We start from the raw sequence: 21,559 nt of genomic DNA, 5'->3' as shown, positions 1-21,559 counted from the left end.
CACAGAGAGAATTGCGTCCGGGACCCAGAAGGGGGAGGAAAGTTTAATCAGAATTTGAAATGTTTATTCTCTGTATGATTAACCACTCCATCATTATTCTATGGAGCTATTTTTGTATTATGACAGTATGAAGGGAAACATTGAAGTGTAGTGTTTAGTGTTTGTAGTTCATTCCCCCCCCCTTTTCTTTTTCCACCCCCCTTTGTCCCTTCCCTCTCCCCTTTCCTTGTGATAGTCTGGTGTAGTGTTTTGTAATTATGAAAAATAAAAAAATTTATAAAAAAAAAAAAGATTTCTGAAACAATTTGTCATGTTTTATAGTATGGACCCCTTCAGACCGTGGGGAAAAGGACCAGCCATCCTGTCAGCCATCGTTACACACTGCGAGACTTTTTGTCTAGACCATGACATCTCAGTTGCTGTGGTCTCAGAAGCCATTAACTTCTAGCAATCTGAGCCTTAAACACCACTGCCTGCTTGGAACACTTACAGCAAGGCATACTGGCAGAACAAAATGAAAGTAAAACCTCTCGTCAAAAATTTAACTGCCAGTAGTTACTAACATTTTATATCTGATTGTTTCAAACAGAGTGTGGTCATGGCTTCTTTTGCTTGTGTTCTTGCTGGCTTTTGTCATGAAAGTATTGGCAACAATACTTTCATGAATATTGGCTGCTACAACATCTTAAATGATTAAGTTCTAAATAATCGTTTTGGGCATATCTAGATTGCCTTGAAAACTGAAAATTCTGCATTTAATGAATGTGTATAGTGTGTGACCCTAATCCACTGCAGTCTATATTGAAAAAAGAAACATGTGAAAACACATACAGAGATCTCTGCCGACACCCCCTCCCCTTAAATGTTAAACCCAGCAAGGTGACATTTAACAGGCTGTTAAAAAGTCAACAATGAATGGAGAATCTTTACCAGGCATCTCTCTGAATTGTGAAAGTTAATTTTCCGTCCTAGGAAAAAGGCACTAATTCCCAAAGCCTAAATACGTCATCCAGATTAAATTGAAACAAACACTCTATGAGGATTAAATGACAGTTTGTTCCTAAATGGTATTTACATTTGTTGATCAAATAGTTGCCTTAGAATTAAAAACCATCTAGCTCAACGTATTTATAATGCTGTCCTTCTGCCTAATAAAAAATTACACACCACTGTTCTCAAACACATTTAGCTCCTCTGTTTTTAGCATCCCTTCCTCTTTAACAAAACAGCTGATTCACCAGCCCACCCATTCTTACCACCACAGCCAGGCTTGACCTAGCAACCTTGCACAATTTCATCCTTCCCTTCTCTCTACACAGCTCAGGGAAGCATATATGGTTCACCATTCATTCATCTGATACTCACAACCACCCTGAGAAGTAGGATAGGTTGAGTGTGTGTGACTGGCCCAAGGTTGTCCAGTATAATCTTGACAGCCAAGTGGGGATTTCAGAGTGGGTATCTCTGGTTAAAGCTCAACACTCTAACCACTGCACCACGCTGGTACTCTGCTTTGGAAGTTATATGCCAGGAAGAAAAGCAAATACATGGAAGAAGGGTATATAGAAGAAAAGTGACAAAGAAGAAAACGAGGACTGTTCTCTGAGAAGCAGTACAGAGGCTGAAAGAGTTTTGTTTGTTTAGCTAACCGTGGTTTTTCACAGCAAGCAAAATGGTAACTATAATAAAAGTAATACAAAAACAGACACAACCACAATAGTACTAAATAAAAAACTTTACAAGTTTTTAATAGCTGTTTATGTGGATTCCAAATTCTTCAGTAAAAAAGATACACATTGATAGTGGCATTGATGATAAAGCAATACTGGCTTCTCTTAGCTGTCAACTTCTTATTTCAAATAAAATTGTGAAGCATTGTTTTTAAAGAGAACAATCACTACCCTCAAAGTATAAAAACATTAAAATATAGAAAATATCTGTACAAAACTCTGATGCAAAACTATTACACAGATATTTGGAGCATTTTATTCAACTGCATATGCAGGAGTGTGGCTTGTTCATTGTTCGCTGTCATGTTCATTGGTGGAGAAAGGAGCAACCCCGAGTTGCTGCAGTTCCAGGCAGACTGAAGACATGTTCTGGTCACATTTAAGGTTTCTCTGGTTCTGGAGATCATCCCAAAATGATACAAATTCAAATTAATTTCATCACCTAATGGCTTAATTCTACTAAGGATGTAAGATTTATTCAATGCAAGATGGATAAAAACTGAAGAGTTAAAACAAATTCTGAATGTTATATTTTATTAGGATTTTTAAAACTTTAGTTTTTTAATGTTTTAAAAATTCCATTTACCTTATGTTTGATTTTAGTACCAGCTTGAAAAACACCTTTTTAAACTTTATATACCACAACAGGATAGACATTTCTGATGGTACAGTCTCTGGTCACCTCCTGCCTCACCTTTGCAGGCGGGGCACAGACAGCAAGTTTTGAGAAGAAAGGTCTTAACGGGCAGGCTGGACTGTATGAAAGGAGGCTGTCCTCTTTCCAGTATCCTGGCCACAATCCATTTAAGGCCTTAAAGGTAAGAAGCAGCACCATGAACTGTGCCGAAGGGAAAGTGGACCACCAGTGTAGATTTTTCAGCGCTAGAGTGATAATGCAGTTGCTGCATGTTGGATCAACTAATATTTTCAAATAGTTTTCAGTGGCACCACTACATAAAGTGCATTAAAGTAATCTAACTTGAATGGCATAAAACCATGGCGTTCTGTGCTCCAATGATGCTTTTAAATCACACCAAGGGGGAAGAAAACAATTTTAATTAGTGATTTAAATCAAGTTTCCTGTTTTGTAATTCATACTCAGGGTGGATTCATTTAAATCAGTCCGTCCACCTGGTATAAGTGTTACACAGGGCTCATTTTGGGTGGGAACACACTGGAAAGGCGTTCCGGTAGATCTGAAGAGATCACTTGGGTTTTGGCCCCGCCCACGTGATTCCTTTTCCTCCCCGCTGCCAGTGTCTTTAGCAGCAAGCGGCGATGGAGGCAGCACCACCACCACCACCCCATCACCACCTCCTGGATTCCCTGGTAGGAACCCGGGGCGAGGGGGGCCATGCAGGAGCAGGGGTGGCCTGTGCGGCCCGTCCTCCCAGCCTGTAGGCCGGTCGAAGCAGCCACACAGCCTTTTCCTTGTGCCCGCCGCTTGTCCCAGCTCAGGGCTGGGGGATGCGGCCTTGGAAGGCTGTATGGCACCAGCCCTGGCAAGCAACGCCCGCTGCTTGTCCCAGCTCAGGGCTGGCGGCCGCAGCCTTCATAAGTGGCGCCCAGTCTCTTCTTCCCTGCAAACACGGTAAGAGAGAGAGTGGGTGTGTGTGGGAGGAGTGGGGGAGAGTGAGTGGGGGTGGGTGTGAGAGAGAGAGAGAGAGAGAAAGTGTGTGTGTGTGTGGACTGGAGGGAGAGGGAGAGAGAAAGTGTGTGTGTGTGGACTGGAGGAGGAGAGAGAGAGAGTGAGAGTGGTGGTGGGGGTATATATATAGAGAGAGAAAAATCAATCCACAGATCATGAATACTAATATTCACAGATCTCGAATTCATTTCATCTGAGGCTCAGCTCTACTGCTTCGGTTATCTGCCTAGCATGCCGTTTTCCTTCTTGAGTTGCCCAGGAGATGCAGTTGAGATCTGAAGTGTGTTAGAAAGCTCTGTGCTGGTCTAGCAAGTGCACAAGGTGGCCACTTAGAGAGGATTGTATAGTTAAGTGACTTACAGTGCAATTTTAAGCAGAGTTACTGCAGTCTAAGCCCACTGAAGGGACCTCTCCCTCAGTTTGATCTTTGCCACTGCAAGGACAGGGTTGTTCTTTAGTGTGTACTACACTTTGTAGTGACTTTTTTCCTCTGAGGTTATTTTTTGATTGTCATCTTTTGATTGTTGTTGATATCTTTTGATTGTTATCTGTTGACTGCCATCTTCCAGAAGGGCCCTAGGAATACATATCTGTATTCCTCTGGAAGGAGAAAAAGGGCACTCTGGAGGGAAATAAATCCTCCCTCCAGTGATGTCAGTGGTGTGGCATATGCAAATCAGTTACGACATCACTTCCGGTGATGGCAAGTGACGTGGCATATGCTAATGAGTTCCTGCATTTCTTTTTCTACGAAATGACCCCTGGTGTTACATATATTCTCTGCTGGTTCTTTCAAATTGCTGGCTTATGAAAAATATCCAATCCAGTTCAGTAAGTTAAAGTAGGAATTTGGGAATAAAATGCAGACAGTAGGAAGGTTTTATCTAGGTCAGTTCTGGATAAACTGACCTAGATAATGATATTATCAACAATGATATTATAGACAATCTCAGTTGATTTCCTTGATAACCTGAAAACAGACAACAGAATGAAACTGAGAGACTGAGAGGAAACAGACTTTGCTTCCATACGAGATCACAAGCTACGATTTAAGACAGAAAGCTTCAGAATGCATGTCTATTACCTGGCATGATCATTCCTAGTCTTTGCTGAATGGCCTCCAAATAAGCAATGTATTCCGCTAATGAACGTTCAGGATCTTTAGATGAAGCTTGAGAAGAAGAGCTAGTGAATCTGCATGATATGAAAACAAACAAAAATAAGCACATTACCAGAATACCAATGTTCAAATAAGCAAAATTAGCTAGGAACACTGAACAGGCATTAAAAGAACAAAATTTTAAGATAATGCTATAAACTATGGCTTCAGAAGTTGAGGAAATGGACAATGTATAGCAAATAAGATGCAAACAGGAATACTTATAAGTATTTTTTGAAAGGGCTGTAACACAGCTACAAGTTTCACTCCCACCCCACTCAAAGCAGAAAACGGTTGCTTGGCTTTTCTTCCCCCACACCCGCTTTCAAATTGGATGGAGGGTTAATAGTTGATCTCTTCCTTAAAGTTAGTAGTCTGTATCCAACCACACAATGTCAAAGACTTAATGTCTTTTTAGTTTAGAAAAAAGCTGACTAAAAGAAGAAAATTATTATAAAATCATGCATAGTGTGGACTTTTTCTTCCTCTTCCATAATACTCAACCTCAGGACTGACAGCAGATTCTGGGTAGATAAAAAAGTGCGTCTTCACGTAACCCTTAACTTATGAAATTTAGTGCCACAGCATACGGTGATGGCCAGTACCTTTGTCTAATCCTTTTTAAATTCACAGAGAATAGAGCTATCTATAGCTATTAGCCCTGATGGCTAAATGGAACGTTTCCATTCACAGATGACGTCATTGAATAACAGTTGTGAAGAGGGAAGACAGTTGTGTGTGCGGGAGACAGGTAATAGCAAGAGAAAGCATTTATTCCCTGCTTCTTGCAGGGACATATGGCCACGATGAATTACATGTACCTTTGGGATACTCATAGGAAGGCTCTTCTGATGTCCACAGACCATTTGAATAGTAAATATATTTTTATGTAGAGATTCACTTAGATTGATACATCGCTTAGGAAAACTGTGTGGATGAAAGAAGTAACACAGAACAAAATCTATACTAACTGGGCAGTCATATGAGGCGGTGATTTAGGAGAACTGTTCACAAGTCTCATTAAGGTGTTTCTGTTGCAGCATCCAGTTTCTCGAGTTGCAGGAGATTCCGTATCAGCATCTGGGAAAGGCTGTGGTTGCTTGAGTACCTCTATTTTACCTCTGGGATCTGGAATAAATGAGCAATAGATTGTACATAAATGGATAATTTATTGTTTATATCTGAATTCAACCCGAGAGGTTTGGAAGATAAGTGCAAAAGCAGACTAGAAAAAACAAAAATGTAGTCAGTAACAGAGAGTTCTATTATGCAGGGAACGGCATGTATGTCTAAAAATGAATAAACAGAGTAAACCCACTTTCCATGCCATCAAACCTGCAACAGAAATAGGTGACAACAAGTGGGAGATCCACAAGGACTTGAGGGAGACACATCATTCCCCCCTCACCATATCCTCTTTCCCTTCACTGCCCCCATAGCCTCTTCTCCTTTCCTGCTTTCTTCTCTCATTCCCACTCGCCTTTGTCTGTCCCCCCTTTTCTTCACCTCCTCCCCGCCCCGGGGGATTTGCAGGGGGTACTTCACTTTCCCCTGTAGCCTCTTTCCTCACCCTATTGCCTCTTTCCCTCCTTCTTGCAGCCTCCATATGCTCATCTTTCCTGTTGTCCTTCTCTCCTTAAAACCCACTAAACAACTCACCTTTTTATCTTCCCCCATCTTTATCTTATATTTATTAATTTACTTCTATTATATAGTGCCTTTCTCCACAATGGTGGCCCAAAGTAGCTTACATCATTCTACCAGCCTCCATATTATCCTCACAAGAAACCTGAGAGGGCAGGTTAGGCTGAGAATGTGAGAATGGATCAAAGTTACCCAGTGAGCTTCCACAGTAGAATGGTGATTTGAACTTGGTTCTCCCAGAGACTACTCTGAAACTCTAATCACTATACCACTCTGGCTACTGTGTGTGTGGAGAGGGAACTGCTGTTGAACAGCAGCAAGAAGCCAGGCCTGGGTGAGTCACATGGTATCAAGCAGTTGCTTCTGGCCCTGGCCTCAGTCCTCCCTCAAAGGAAAAAACAGCCCTGAAAAGGGATCTGCCCCTTCACCTTGCCTTTACTGACAGAAGCCAAGCCTGGAATACTGACTAAACTGTTCTGGTTGCCTAGCAATAGCCACTGAGGGCAACTGGTTAAAGCTACAGGAGCTCTTTTTATCATTTTTTAAAAATCCCAATGTATTCTTTTGAAGATTTCAGATTTTTCTGCAAACCTGGGTGTTTTTAGGTGTGTGGGAAGATCTCTTTTGTCTGTTTGTGGCTCCGATAAAAAATCAGGGCTACTTGGCTATTAATATATAATAATAATATTATAATAACATTCGATTTATATACCGCCCTTCAGGATGATTTAACACCCACTCAGAGCGATTTACAAAGTATATTATTATTATCCCCACAACAAAACACCCTGTGAGGTGGGTGGGGCTGAGAGAGCTAGAAGCTGTGACTGACCCAAGGTCACCCAGCTGGCTTCAAGATGTAACAGCCTATTAGCTGTGGGTAGTTTCAGGAGCACTAATATGATTCTTCTCAAAAACTCAACAGAGCTGATACAATTTTCTCATTTTCCTAAGAAATATTCTTTCACTCTCTAATGCCTACAGAGCATGTAGTTTAGCTTCTCAGTTAATTTCAGTCATATTCATATTTATGAAAACTTTTCAATGTAGAACTGAACATGAGGGTGAAAGAGCTACACTCCTCCCATCCTTACCTCTGGGCAGTGATGGTCCCTGTTGGGACAGAGACTACAAAGAGCAAGTCTCCACCACCCCCATCAATGAAGAACGGACCATTGGATACTCACCATGAAGGGTCCTTCTCCTCTGAGGAAAGGAGGACATCTTGATGGGAATCATCCCATCAAGATGTCTTCCGCCTCAGAGGGAGAACACCCCTACCACTGCCAGCAACATTCCTTGCAAATTGCCGCTGCTCCTTTGAAGGCTATTGTGCGACAAGCCTGGCAGCTTAGAGGCAAGGAAGTGATGTGCCACTCCAAGGAGCCAAGCTGCCTACAGGCACAGCAGAGGTTGCGTAGGAGGGTGGGTGACATGGGCAGACAGGTTCTGACACTGGGGGTGCTGCCTGACCCATTTATTTGATCCAGCCTACCCGTAGGTTCAAGGCTCTGGGCCTGTGTGCCCCAGCCCCAGCCTTAAACGAGGCCTGTCCTCGAGTCAAGGACAGGCCAGAACTCTCTTCACAGCAACTTGTGGAGAGGCTTAGGCTAGCGGAAAGCTATGAACCTACCCCCTTTTGTCTCCTCAACAGACTGGGGCCAAGAGGAGGGGCTCTCCTTGAGTAAGGGGTGCTGGAGGTTGCAGGCCCTAACAAACAGCAAATAGAAAAGCTTTGAAAGAGTCAGCAAGCATCATTATCCATTTAACTATGAAAAAAGGCCAATAAACTAACCACTGTGAACTTAAGGGGTTTTATCTGTAATAGTCATTTGGTTGCCTTGCTTCTTTCCTACAGCTGAATCCAGTGTTTGCAAGAACTGAAGCAATACAAACAGAGAAACATTCTAGCTTCTTACATCTTTTAATCTACAGGTAACACGGAAACATACATGGAAAGAATTCATATGGATATGTATCAATAACAGCCATCTCACATTCCACCATAACAACATTTAACATTAAACACTTGTCAGAACTGTCTGAAAGTATTCCATAAAAAAATATCCTCAACAGAAAAGTGACTTAAGCCAAGTACTAAGCTCTCCAACTGCTCTCAATACCCTGTTTTCTGCACCAGCATTCAACAGAATATATTTTTTCTTGAATTTCAGCGGCTAATTTCTGTTTGTTTTTTTTTAAAGTAATTAGACATTTTGACTGTATGCTGTAGAGTAAAATCTTATACTATTTATCTTGGAGTAAAAGGAACACATAAATAAATATGTTCTTGTGGTTGTTGTGGGTTTTCCGGGCTGTATTGCCGTGGTCTTGGCATTGTAGTTCCTGACGTTTCGCCAGCAGCTGTGGCTGGCATCTTCAGAGGTGTAGCACCAAAAGACAGAGATCTCTCAGTGTCACAGTGTGGAAAAGATGTAGGTTATTTGTATCTACTCAGGAGGGGTGGGGTTGAGCTGAGTCATCCTGTAAGAGTTTCCCAGGGTGTGGAATGCTAATGGCGGGAGGCTTCACTGTATCCTGAGGAGGTTCTTTTGCATATGGATTGGTACTTGATGTGCTAATCTTCTCTGCAGGACTATTGTCGGGTGTAGAGTGTTTTGTTAGCCTGGTGTTTTTCAGAACTGGCAACCATGCTCGGTTCATTCTTAAGGTTTCTTCTTTCCTGTTGAAGTTTTGCTTATGCTTGTGAATTTCAATGGCTTCCCTGTGCAGTCTGACAAAGTAGTTGGAAGTGTTGTCCAGTATTTTGGTGTCCTGGAATAAGATACTGTGCCCTGTTTGAGTTAGGCTATGTTCAGCCACTGCTGATTTTTCAGGTTGTCCAAGTCTGCAGTGTCTTTCATGTTCTTTTATTCTTGTCTGGATGCTACGCTTTGTGGTCCCGATGTAAACTTGTCCACAGCTGCAGGGTATACGGTATACTCCTGCAGAGGTTAGGGGGTCTCTACTGTCTTTTGCTGATCGTAGCATCTGTTGTATTTTTCGGGTGGGTCTGAATACTGCTTGAAGGTTATGCTTTTTCATAAGCTTTCCCATCTGATCAGTGATTCCTTTGATATATGGCAAAAACACTTTTCCTGTGGGAGACTGTTTTTCTTTGGTTGTTTGATTCATCCTGGGTTTGATTGCTCTTCGGGATTGCTCTTTGGGTTTGATTGCTCTACATCGGGAAAACCTCATCTTACATCAAAGATTCAGCAGATTTCATCAACAAAATCAGTTCTCTGAAACTCAATCCACAAGACATACTTGTCAGTTTTGATGTTGTATCCCTGTTTACCAAGGTTCCAGTAAAAGACACTATTGCACTTATTAATCAGATTTTCCCAGAGGATGTAACAGCCTTATTCCACCATTGCCTGACAACCAGTTACTTCCAATGGGACAACGAATCCTATGAACAGATGGATGGGGTGGCCATGGGGAGTCCACTCAGCCCAGTTATAGCAAACTTCTACATGGAACATTTTGAAAAAACAGCTCTAGAATCAGCACCCCACAAACCTAGTGTATGGTTCCGGTTTGTGGATGATACATTTATCATTTGGAGCCATGGGGAGGAAGAATTGATGGGGTTTTTGAATCATCTCAACAACATCCACCTGAACATACAATTCACCATGGAGAAAGAAATCGAGGGAAAACTCCCATTCCTGGATACCTGGGTCATCCGCAAAGCAAACTTTCAGTTAGGTCACAAGGTCTACAGGAAACCAACTCACACTGATCGGTACCTACACAAAAACTCCAATCACCACCCCCGACAGAAAAGAGGCATAATGAAAACCTTAGTGGATCGTGCAAGACGGATATGTGAGCCGCACTTTCTCAATGAGGAAATTAATCATCTAAACCACGCACTTCAGGCAAATGGCTACTCCAGAAATGAAATCCAAAGAGCAATCAAACCCAGGATGAATCAAACAACCAAGGAAAAACAGTCTCCTACAGGAAAAGTGTTTTTGCCATATATCAAAGGAATTACTGATCAGATGGGAAAGCTTATGAAAAAGCATAACCTTCAAGCAGTATTCAGACCCACCCCAAAAATACAACAGATGCTACGATCAGCAAAAGACAGTAGAGACCCCCTCACCTCTGCAGGAGTATACCGTATACCCTGCAGCTGTGGACAAGTTTACATCAGGACCACAAAGCGTAGCATCCAGACAAGAATAAAAGAACATGAAAGACACTGCAGACTTGGACAACCTGAAAAATCAGCAGTGGCTGAACATAGCCTAACTCAAACAGGGCACAGTATCTTATTCCAGGACACCAAAATACTGGACAACATTTCCAACTACTTTGTCAGACCGCACAGGGAAGCCATTGAAATTTACAAGCATAAGCAAAACTTCAACAGGAAAGAAGAAACCTTAAGAATGAACAGAACATGGTTTCCAGTTCTGAAAAACACCAGGCTAACAAAACACTCTATACCCGACAATAGCCCTGCAGAGAAAATTAGCACATCAAGCACCAATCCATATGCAAAAGAACCTCCTCAGGATACAGTGAAGCCTCCCGCCATTAGCATTCCACACCCTTGGAAACTCTTACAGGATGACTCAGCTCAACCCCACCCCTCTTGAGTAGATATAAATTACCTGCAAACATCTTTTCCACACTGTGACACTGAGAGATCTCTGTCTTTTGGTGCTACACCTCTGAAGATGCCAGCCACAGCTGCTGGCGAAACGTCAGGAACTACAATGCCAAGACCACGGCAATACAGCCCGGAAAACCCACAACAACCATCGTTCTCCGGCCGTGAAAGCCTTCGACAATACAAATATGTTCTTCATGACTTATTTAATTTTGCTCTTGTACGCCTGGAGAAAAATTTCTGAATACACCCCCCAAATTCTACACTCAGAAGAAATGCTTACATGAGTGATGTCCAGTCCTATGTGAAAGGGTTTCCGATGGCATCTCCTTCCTATTTACTTTATGCCATTTTTTAACCAGAAACTTTAACCTGATAGGGAGAAGAGAGAGTCAAATTAATATGCAACACAGTTTAGATATCCACCATGCATCTTTTTGAGAAAGGTCGAATATAAATGCTGTAAAATAACTAGCATGAATTGCTGCAGTGAACCAAGGATCTGACAATTTTTTACAACAGTAGCCCAAAATTTTTATGTTCAATGATAATGTAGTCACAAGTCCTTTTGAGACAGCATAGGATAATAAAGCAAAACAAATACAGTTTGGAGCATCATTGAACGTTTCAACCCCATTGGTTCAATATGATTTATAGAATTTTGTTATCCTTCCTATTTGAAAAAAGAGAGAGCTCAATAATTACTGTGAAATTTAACAACAGAAAATAATTTGTTGATATAAATTTGTTCACAGTGATATTGCACTGAAGGCTATTACCTTGAAATTGCAATGACCACTCTAACAACAGATCTGAACTTTGTAAAAGGACGGCTCCGTGATTCACAAACATTAAGATCCGGAGGGGATGGATAGATGCCCATACGAGCTATCAGGGACAAAGTCGCTTGCTCACATTCCTGGAATCCACCCAGGAGCAGAAGAAGGTATTTTTTCTGATAAATGAGAGCTTTCCTAAAGCTTTCAGCTCGCAAATACTTCCTGTATAACTTCTGCAGCTGAAACAAGCAAACAAAAACAGCAGAATTTTGCTTACAGTGGATTAAAACTAGAAACACAAATAATTTACTAAAACGTTTTGTCAGTATATAGCTTGTTAGCAGTATATTCAAGGAGTTATTTTTTGCATTGGAAAACTACACCGAAGTCCCTCACCCACCCAATTAATATTTCCTAGCATGACTATTCCACTTCAATTCATTCTTTAACCTCAATTAACTTTCACGAACTGAATGCCAACAAGGGGCAAACAGGAATGCCTTCCAAATCTCATATAAACAGAAAAAAGACTTGATATTTTAGCTGAGCTGAGAAATTAAACAGTCTAACTGAACTAATAAAAATGCTCTCAGTAGAGTGAAATAATGGCCTTGATTAACTGGTTATTAAATCTGCCCCAGATTCCCTATTCCCCTTGCTGTAGGATATAGTGATCCTTGGCCTGGAAAGGCTCCATTCTGGATACAAGAAAGGCTGGGGGAGGATGCATCTCTATCAGCCGTATTCAAAATAATTCTTAAAGACAGTCATAAAAACAGCTTGCTGTTACTTTGTTACAAAAGCTGTTTCTCACCTCCTCTGCTCTGACTTGGGGGATACTGTGCAATGCAAAGCCGGTCTGACAAGATGCATATTGACAACTCTTTTCAGTGTCCAGTGTTCTCATGATCCCTAGCCCCAGAGCTTTTTTTCAGCAGGAACGTGGTGGAACGGAGTTCCGGAACCTCTTGAAAATGGTCACATGGCTGGTGGTCCCGCCCCCTGATCTCCAGACAGAGGGGAGTTGAGATTGCCCTCTGCGCCGCCAAGCGGCGCAGAGGGCAATCTAAACTCCCTTCTGTCTGGAGATCAGGGGGCGGGGCCACCGAGCGGCGCAGAGGGCAATCTAAACTCCCCTCTGTCTGGAAATCAGGGGGTGAGGCCACCAGCCATGTGACCATTTTTCCCGAGGGCAACCCACTGAGTTCCACCACCTCTTTTCCCAGAAAAAAAGCCCTGCCTAGTCCTAAGGTGCTTACCACTTGTCCAGAAAATGCCAAAGTATAGTATTAAGAAGTCAGAGCAGGAAGTTCTTTTGTAAATGAACCTTTAACATTTGAATGTCAGCGAATATATATTTTTTTTTTACATGGATGATATCAAATAGCATTAAAGCCAATGTTTCTTCCTGGAAGTGGGTCACATCTTAAATCAGTATTCAAAACTACAACTACATTTTTAGCTTTATTATTAATTTTAGAAATGATTTTGTTTCTGCTGTGGATGATCTTTGCTTGCCAAGGGTAGTATCAGAAGTGTTCTACTGCAACACATTGATCAGGAAATTGCCTCAAATAAAGAAAATAATTATCAGGGATCTTAATTTTTAGCAGAAGACAATTTATGTAAATTATCAGATTAATCAAGTAAACTGATAATTACTCAATTTAAAATTTCTTCATTTGAGAGTGCAAGCTCTACATTTTTAGTGATCAGGAGGACAAGGAAGACCCTATTGCTGCTACCAATGAAAACAAGATTCCAATATACAGATAATGCTCAGAAAAAAACACCTTTAGGTTGGAAGGACCCACGGTTGACTTATTTTCAGATGCAGGATTGGATTTTGTTACTCCATACTCCGGTGTTTTCAAGCTATTCTGTGAAAAAGCTCTCTCCTGTAGCCAAGCAATTCTTTCTGATTCCTGCATGGAGTTCATAATATGTGTAGGCGTGACCTAACATAAAATCCAAAGCATAACTTGCTAAAAAAACCCTCAATGTACAGTACAATAGTTATTCAACAGGCTTCAAGAAAAAAAAATAAACCCCTTTGTGGTGCTGCAACTGGCTCAAAGGCAAATTGGAAAGCTGGACAGATTGTGAAGCTCCTTGCTGCTGCGAATGTAGAGGAGCAGGAAGCAAAGCATTATCCCTTCTTCAGTTAAAAGGCCAGCATTTTAAAATTGATGACCCATCTGGAGAGCAGACTCCTCCCAGTTTTAGGGTATGATTTTTACTGGGAGAAAAATCCCAATCCCATTGCAAACCAAATGCAACCTCTGCAGATGATGTGCAACAGGAAAGGAGGGCTTTTCAGTTCGGATCTCTGTTCTAATATGTCTTAGAGATCAGAGCAGCCTACCCAAACTTAAATGTGTAGCCCTCTCTTAGAATAGACAATGGAGGAGGGTCTGCCTGCTCTCCCACAAGCTGGGCAGAAAAGAACTTCAAAGTCAGTCCACCTTTCCAGTCTCGTTTACTTGTAGAACAGGAAGCAGCAAGGGGAACGTCAACATTTGTTGGAGAACCCTTCTACCAGAGGAGGACTCTGCACAGGAAAACTCCACACATGCAAGTTAGGAAAACACTGATCTCAGGTAGAGAAGAAGTGAGCTGTGACTCACAAATAGGGATGTGCGCTTTGGGTTTCCAATTCGGGTTTTTAACCCGAATCGGGCCTGATTTGTAAAGATTCGAGACTCCCGAATCGGCCCCTGTATATCGCTTTGGGAAGCTTCGGGCAAAGTGACAGCAGCCCCTCCCACAGCACTTTTCTAGCTGTTTGCATTGCAAACAGCAAGAGAAGTGCTGCTTGCTTTGAAAATTCCCACACTGCTGATTTTTCCCCACAATGGGAGGGGAGAATGCATGAAAAGAGGTGCTTTCAAACACTGTGCCGCTTGCTTCCCCCAATGGGAGAAACAAGCAGCGCGGCATTTGAAAGTTAAAATGCACCTTTTGTGCCCAAAAGGGGCACTTTCAAATGTCGCGCTGCTTACATCCCCCAATGGGAGGGCGGGAAGTTTAAAGCAACCGTTTTCTTGCAAGATGCACGAAAAGGGTTTCTTTGAGCTTTGGTGTGCTCTGTAAAGATTCCCGAATCTTTACGGAGCATACCAAAGCTTTTAAACACCTGCTTCGGGATTTGGATCAACCCAAACTGCTTTCCCAAAGCGGGACACGCAAATCTTTTTCAGGTGCACACCCATACTCATGAAAGGTCATACCCGACCACAAATATTGTTAGTTTTATAGGTGCTACTGGACTCTTGCTCTTTTATACTGCTACAGGCAGTCTAACACGGCTACCCATCTTGATTGATTTCAGGTAGAGAAGGCACCCCAAAGTCCAACGTCTCCCCTCAAAAGTCAGTACTTAATATGTATTTCCTCTGTTTGCCTGAACACGTAGAGGACAAATGAAGCTGAATCTCTTTGAAACATCACAACCTTGTGCATAATCATCACTTCTGCGACTCTCACTTAAGCTATTCCTATGCTACCCAATGTTAGGCTGAAAAAATCTCATGAGGTCGATATGAAAGAGATAACCTAAGATAGACTAAGTCTGTCCTTGTGACTGAACATTAGCATTGTAAATACTTTCTAGGCACAGTGTTACCAGGTACATCCTTCTCAGAGATAGCAATGACATAGATCAATCAAATTCAGGAAATTTACAATTTGCACTCAGGGCTTACCCTCAATTCCTGGATGTTACAATTATTTCTTTGATATTCTTTTGTGCAGGCTCCTATAAGTATTGCTGATTGGCTAGACAAAGGCAGGTAGCCAAATCCCCTCTGCCAGCTCAGAGGCTGCCCACTCCACTCTTCCGGAACCAGCCAACCTTTTCCTTGGGACCTTCAGAAGCCCTGCCTGAAGTTCTCCTCTCTCAATCTCTGAACCATCAAAACCATCAACATACTCTACATAGCTCAGCAGATAAGTAAACTCCTCTGTTCACTCCTTTCCTCTGGAAACTCTCCTCCTCCACCCCTTCTTTAAACTGTTCTCTCTCTTCCTTGTGGCCATTCCCAGGTGCAGAATTTGCTCTCAGCCAGAGGCTTGGTTCTCTTTTATTCTCTCCTCTCATGTGACTCTTCCTACGCATGTCCCTCTGAACACAACAATTGCACTGTTCAGATGTCTGAGTACCTTTTCAATTCCTGTACCCTTATATTTCCATCAATAAATTCTAAACTTTGCTTTGGAAAAAATCTGGCTGTTCTGTAGTTACTGGTAGCCTATCAGGGGCACTTTGAGCTTGCCTGCTCCCTACAGAGGTGAAAAATCTCTAAATCACATGTTCTGCTCCCCCTAATTGGCAAGTGTGTCAGTTTTCCAAGCCAACCAGGCTGCGGAAACAGGAGGAGGTTTCCCCCTGACATTGAGCTATATTCCCTCAAATTGGTTGTGGTTCTGGATGAGTGTCCCAACCCAAGTTAGAGAGTCCACACGAGTCTAAAGGGAGTCACGAGTCACATGAAAGGGAGCGCATGTGGTAACAAGTGTGCTACCAGGAACTATTTTAAGGGGCAAGGAATAACATTCAAAGGCCACTTCCCAGAGCTAATATTGTTACAGTGAATTGAAGTCTATGGATTTACTGAAGCAATTCTGCATAGGAATACACTGTTAGGCTGCTACATTGAGTGTTATACAAGATCTTATACCATGGATACTTCTCTGCAATCCTATACAGAAGGAATAGGCCACCACTGAAACACAAAGTGCCTTTGATCAAGGCAACATATCTGCAGCAGCAATCATAAACAGCCCTGAAAGCTTGAAAACAGTTCATAACACTTAGGATAAGCTCCTCCTTACTAGACATGGGCATGAACCAAAACAAACAAACAAACTGGGAGGTTCAAGGTTCGTACAGCTTCACGAACCACGAACTTTCACAAAATTTCCCTGGTTCCGAAACCAGTTTCTGTGGTTTGTGAAAATGTCACTTCTGGGGCAGCAGAAAGTCAGCAGAATAGGTGTGTGAGCTTCTGGTTTCCCCTTTTTAAATGCCAGCTGCTTTTCAGCTGATGGGAGGGGAATCCCCATCAGCTGAAAAAAAGCTGCCGGCTGTTCTGCTTCTCATGTTTGCAGAAGTTTGCTTATTCCCTGCTGGCTTTAAAAGCTAGGAGAGGGCTAAATGACTGGTTTTCCCTTCCTTCTTTGGGATATGCACACACACACTCTTTTTTTTTCAAAGGCAAGAACGTGTAGCAACGTTGTAACATAGCAACATTACTGCACTTTTCTCCTGGCTTTAAAAGCCAGGAAAGGATTAAATAGCTGTTTTTCCCTTCCTCCAAGGCATGTTTCAGGTTTTGCAAAGAAAAAAAAACCCCAAACATTTTGCACAGCCCTTTGGAAACTAAGTGGCAGGGAAGCTGCTGCTTCCCCCAAAGGAGGAAGGGAAAACCAGCCATTTAGCCCTTTCCTGGCCTTTAAAGCCAGCAGGGAATAAGCAAACTTCTGCAAACATGGGAAACAGAACAGATACTGAAACGCTTTAAAGTTCCAGCTGGCATTTGAAAGCAGCAACACTTTTCTTGCATGCAAGACAACTGTTGCTCCTTTCAAATGCTGGCACTTTTTTCAGCTCATGGGGGATGCCCCTCCCATCAGCTGAAAAGCGGCGGGGTGCACACTTCTACTGCAGAAAGCTCATCTCGAGTTGCCTAGGAAACCGATCGGCGCCAGGCTGTCCGCAGTGATGAATTGAAAACGAATCAAATGAACCAGCCTAAAGTTTGTCCCAGTTCGTCAGAAATGGGTTCTGATGAACCACTGGTTCGCGAACCACAAACTGGCCAGGTTCATGACAAATTTTGGTTCATATTTCAGTTCGTGCCCATCTCTACTCCTTACCCCCTGAAAATTGAAAGAGGCAAGTTACTTTTCCTCTTTAAAAAGGTATCATGCATTGTTGCTTGTGAGCATCAACTGAAATATGAATAGCCCTTCACCAAAATAAAATGAACTCTCTTACCAAAGGTCTGGAAGAAGTCAGCAATTCTGCTTTCAGTTCCTCAAGAATCTGCAACAAGGTTGCAACTGTTTCCTCACTTAATGCAGGCCTGTTAAGTGTCCTATTAAATACAGACAAGAAAGACTGTTTAAGTTTATCCCACAGAACAGGCAGTCATTTCCAGCAGCAGGCCTAGGACTCACTACATGAGAAGTCTGAGTTTTTCGGCATAAAGGAAGAAAATAAAACAGAGGGCCAAAGATACACGCACATCAGTGATTTGTGTCTTGATTCCTGACACATAATTCAGTTGCCAAAAAACAACCAGAAGGTGACTTGATATGGAAGGAGGATTAACTATTCCCCCACGTGCCATTTCACCAGTTAGATACAGGTGATGGGAATTTAACTCCCACTCCTCTCCTAGTGTTGGAGCCTCAATACCTTTCATAACAGCAGCTGTTTCTGCAGATAAATTACAGCACACCATGTAGTTTGGTCCTACCTTTATATGGAATAAAATTTAAGTTGCCATGAAAAATGAATGAAAACCAGCCACATCTCAAAATAGATTTGTATCGTTTTTAATGCAGTGCTGGCAACTCATGGTCTACAACCCATCTAAACAGAAGAGAGGGTCGGAAAAGGCAGTCTTACAAAGCTGCCATTTAACTTTTTTGTTTTTTTATCAAAAGGAAACAGTTATTTTTTACTGGTCCCAGAGGTACCGCTAATTAACCTATTTAGTTAGTAAATAGTAGAAACAATGACTCTCAGCTGATGCTGTGAGCGCTTACAAAAGCTTATATTGGTGTACATTTTGAGTCTTTAAGGTCTACTGGCCTCCTGTTTAATTTTGCTACAGCAAACTAGCATGGCCACCCTTTTGGAATCACAATTGCGATCTTTCTCAAATTTGTAGAAGATATTTCCAAGCTAGAAACAGGAACATTAGTTCTTGTTAGAAATATCCTTACAAAAAACTTACCTGTCTATACTTTTATATACGAACTCAGAAACGTAAGCAGCCGCAAAGAGCAACTGTCCTCGGATGTTATCTAGTCTCTGCTGTTCTGTTTGCAGCCGCTGTGCTGTGTTAACTGTAAAGGCTGAGTTGGTGGTACAATTTTTTGAAGGACATGAAGGAAGTTTGTGTTGATTTTTATGAACACAAAGGCATTTTTCCTGCTCCTTCAATTCTTCTAGCATGTGTTGCAGTTCCTCAATTCTTCCAGTGTTCTGCCGATGCTGTAATTCCAGCTATTGGAATAAAAAAGGATAGCAACGCATATTAAGAGTAATTGTGGTCCTGGTTAAAACATGGACAGGACAAACCGCAGGATGAATAACGCTCACAATGATGACCAGGCGCTCTGTCTCATTCACAACACCTCCCTTCCATAGCAAGCATGTTCATATGGAACTACAGACTGTACTTCTTCATAAACATTATTTTTTCTAACATGTAAAGAAATCACAGAAGGCTGCTGATTCATTGTCTCTGAAACCAGATAAATATCCTCATCAATTTCATTCTCGGAAACTGAACAAATAGAATTCCTATCAGTTGTATTACAAATGCAAGAGGGATGGAGTCCTCTGTAGAGGGCTTACTTCCCTTGTCCTCTCTAGTTCCAACTCCCCCCCCCCCCAGTGCTTTGTATCTAGGGTTGCCAGCCCCAAGCTGGTAAATTCCTGGAGATTTGGGAGGGTGGAGCCTGGGGAAAGGCCTCAGCAGGGTATAATGCCCTACAGTCTACTCTCCATAGCAGTAATTTTCTCCAGGGAAACTGATCTCTGTGGCTTGGAGATCAGTTGTAGTTCCGGGAGATCTCTAGCCACCACCTGGAGGAAATCCTATTTGTATCTCTTGTACAAATCCTATTTGTATCTCTTTATGCACAGCGCTGTTAGATTTCTCCCCATCATTATGACTTTTATGACCACATTTAAATTTCATCTTGGACTTCTTTGAATGCTGTTCAGATTGACCACAAACTGAAGTTAACTCACTCATGCCTGCATCAATCATTGGTTCTAGCTGACTCGGTGTTTGTGGCAACTTTCCCCCTGGGTCCAAAGACAGAACCAACAGAACCCAAGCTGAGTGTGAATGCCTTGAATTTAGTTTGTCCTGTACTTGGAGTATTATGCAATCTGAAGGGAAACCAGAGTATACTTAAGAGTATTACTGTTGCTAGGGCTCTCCTCAAACACGGCTTTTAGCCTTGTAGCAATATCACTCTTCATTGTGGGGGTGAATTGTTTACATGCTGCTCATTTCTGATTGTCATGCCCCTCCCCCGAATATATCAAGCAGAGAGAACAACCATCACTGTGTCTCCTTACAGACATGATCAACATATTTTTAAACAAGGCTTCTTGAGGCATTGCCAGGAGAAATGGTTTTCTCTAAGTAAACCGCAGCAGCAAGCTCCAGTACATCTTCTTTTTGCAATGGTAAAATTATTAATTAAACTGTGTCGAGCAAGACTGATAAAATCTGTTATTGGTTGCTGTTGCACTGGGTAGATTTTCAGGATTATCCTTTAAAGCAACAAGTTCTATGAAATGTATTGTGCCTTGCTTACACAACAGGAAGAAATCACATTTTTTTACCTGACTTTCTTGAGCTCTCTGCAGCTCCTTTAGTTTGCCCAATGCCCTTTGCTGCTCTTGCTTTGTCTCTTTTGCTCCTTGCTCTGCCACGTTCTCCTGATCACTGAGGGATCTGAGGATGGTCTGCAAATGTTCCCATTCCCTTTTCATTTGGGTCTCTTTCCCCCTCTCAATCTCCAAGGCATGGATAATGTCTTGTTTCTGAGTTTGCAAAGATGCCTGTGTAATCTGTAAACTGGCGAAGACGTCTTGCTCTTTTTCCGGTTCTTCGTATGTTTGCTTTCTATCCATTTGTTTCTTGGAATCAAGAGCTTGCCGTTGTGTCTTCTCAAGTATGGCTGCCAGTTCCCTAGCATGGGACCTCTCGACAGACAACTGAGCTTGTAGTTCTTGCAATGAATCTTCTTTACGTTTACATGACCCGCATTCATTTATTCTCATGCTCAGCTGTTCTGTTAAAACACGTTCATGGTTCAAAGCACTTAAAAGCTCTAAACTGCGGCTTTTCTCAACATCTATATTTTTCTGCAGTTCCAACAACTTATTCTGTTCTTGGGACAGCAAGGCTTCACAGCGAGAATGCTCAATTTGAAGTTCTTTACGGAGATTGCTGTTTGCGGCCTGTTCGTGTTCTATAGCCACAGACAACTGATTGTTTTGAATGCACTGTAGCTCTAAGGCAGCCTGCAACTCCTGTTGGGCAGAACGAGAAATTCACTTGCAATACATCTGTAGGTATGCGAAGACAATCATTTAGGTAACTATCTACTTTACAAAAGTTATTAAAATCTTGGCATAAGGCACTGTAGGAGGATAACACCAGCTGAGAATTCCTGTTTAGACATTAAATTTAAAAGGCATTTTTGAACTTAACATCAATAGTTTGATAATTCCTTCTAGATTTTTTTTAAAAAACTGGATTTATTGCAGCTTGTCCATTCTGTTTGGTGTCAGGTGCTAAGTAAATCAGCAAAAAGTATGATTTAGCTACTTTTTAGGAGGGAATAACTCCTCTACCCCCAAATGTATCAACACTGAACACTGAAGAATAAAATTAAGGGGTGGTTTACTCAATGCTGCTAATTCTTTTTCTAAACATACAAGTAATAGAGAAAGACTTGAGGTAGGAACACAGAGGTTTAAATGTCTGAGCCTTATAAGACCCTGAATGAATGTTGGACACAAAGAATGGATCTGATTGCAACACTATTAAATCCTTGTGGAAAATGCACAATCACTCCCTGGTCATAATGACCTTAGCTTGGAGATCTCCCTTGCTGATGCAACCATGACCGGTAAGAGCCTCAAGAGAAAGCTCATTCAGAACAGTAATATTAATGGTAGGCAGTTTAAATGTGCAGTCCCTTCAGGAA

General features: G+C 41.9%; 1 protein-coding gene across 1 annotated transcript in view; it reads right to left on the bottom strand.

Annotated features, from left to right (window-relative positions):
• Positions 1 to 1,720: 1,720 nt before the first annotated feature.
• PCNT (pericentrin) overlaps positions 1,721 to 21,559 on the bottom strand; it is a 96,355-nt gene continuing 76,516 nt past the window's right edge. Inside the window, exons 37-45 of the mRNA XM_054976385.1 lie at positions 20,187 to 20,879; positions 18,556 to 18,827; positions 17,589 to 17,688; positions 13,384 to 13,548; positions 11,591 to 11,829; positions 11,095 to 11,183; positions 5,509 to 5,665; positions 4,463 to 4,572; positions 1,721 to 2,126 (exon numbers count right to left, since the gene is read on the bottom strand). Of these exons, the coding sequence (XP_054832360.1) occupies positions 2,110 to 2,126; positions 4,463 to 4,572; positions 5,509 to 5,665; positions 11,095 to 11,183; positions 11,591 to 11,829; positions 13,384 to 13,548; positions 17,589 to 17,688; positions 18,556 to 18,827; positions 20,187 to 20,879 (1,842 nt within the window). The 3' untranslated portion in view covers positions 1,721 to 2,109. The remainder of the gene's footprint in view (positions 2,127 to 4,462; positions 4,573 to 5,508; positions 5,666 to 11,094; positions 11,184 to 11,590; positions 11,830 to 13,383; positions 13,549 to 17,588; positions 17,689 to 18,555; positions 18,828 to 20,186; positions 20,880 to 21,559) is intronic.

Source organism: Eublepharis macularius, chromosome 1 (genome assembly GCF_028583425.1).
Source record: "Eublepharis macularius isolate TG4126 chromosome 1, MPM_Emac_v1.0, whole genome shotgun sequence".
NCBI classification, from domain to species: Eukaryota; Metazoa; Chordata; class Lepidosauria; order Squamata; family Eublepharidae; genus Eublepharis; species Eublepharis macularius.
This window is presented reverse-complemented; position numbering and strand designations above follow the sequence as displayed.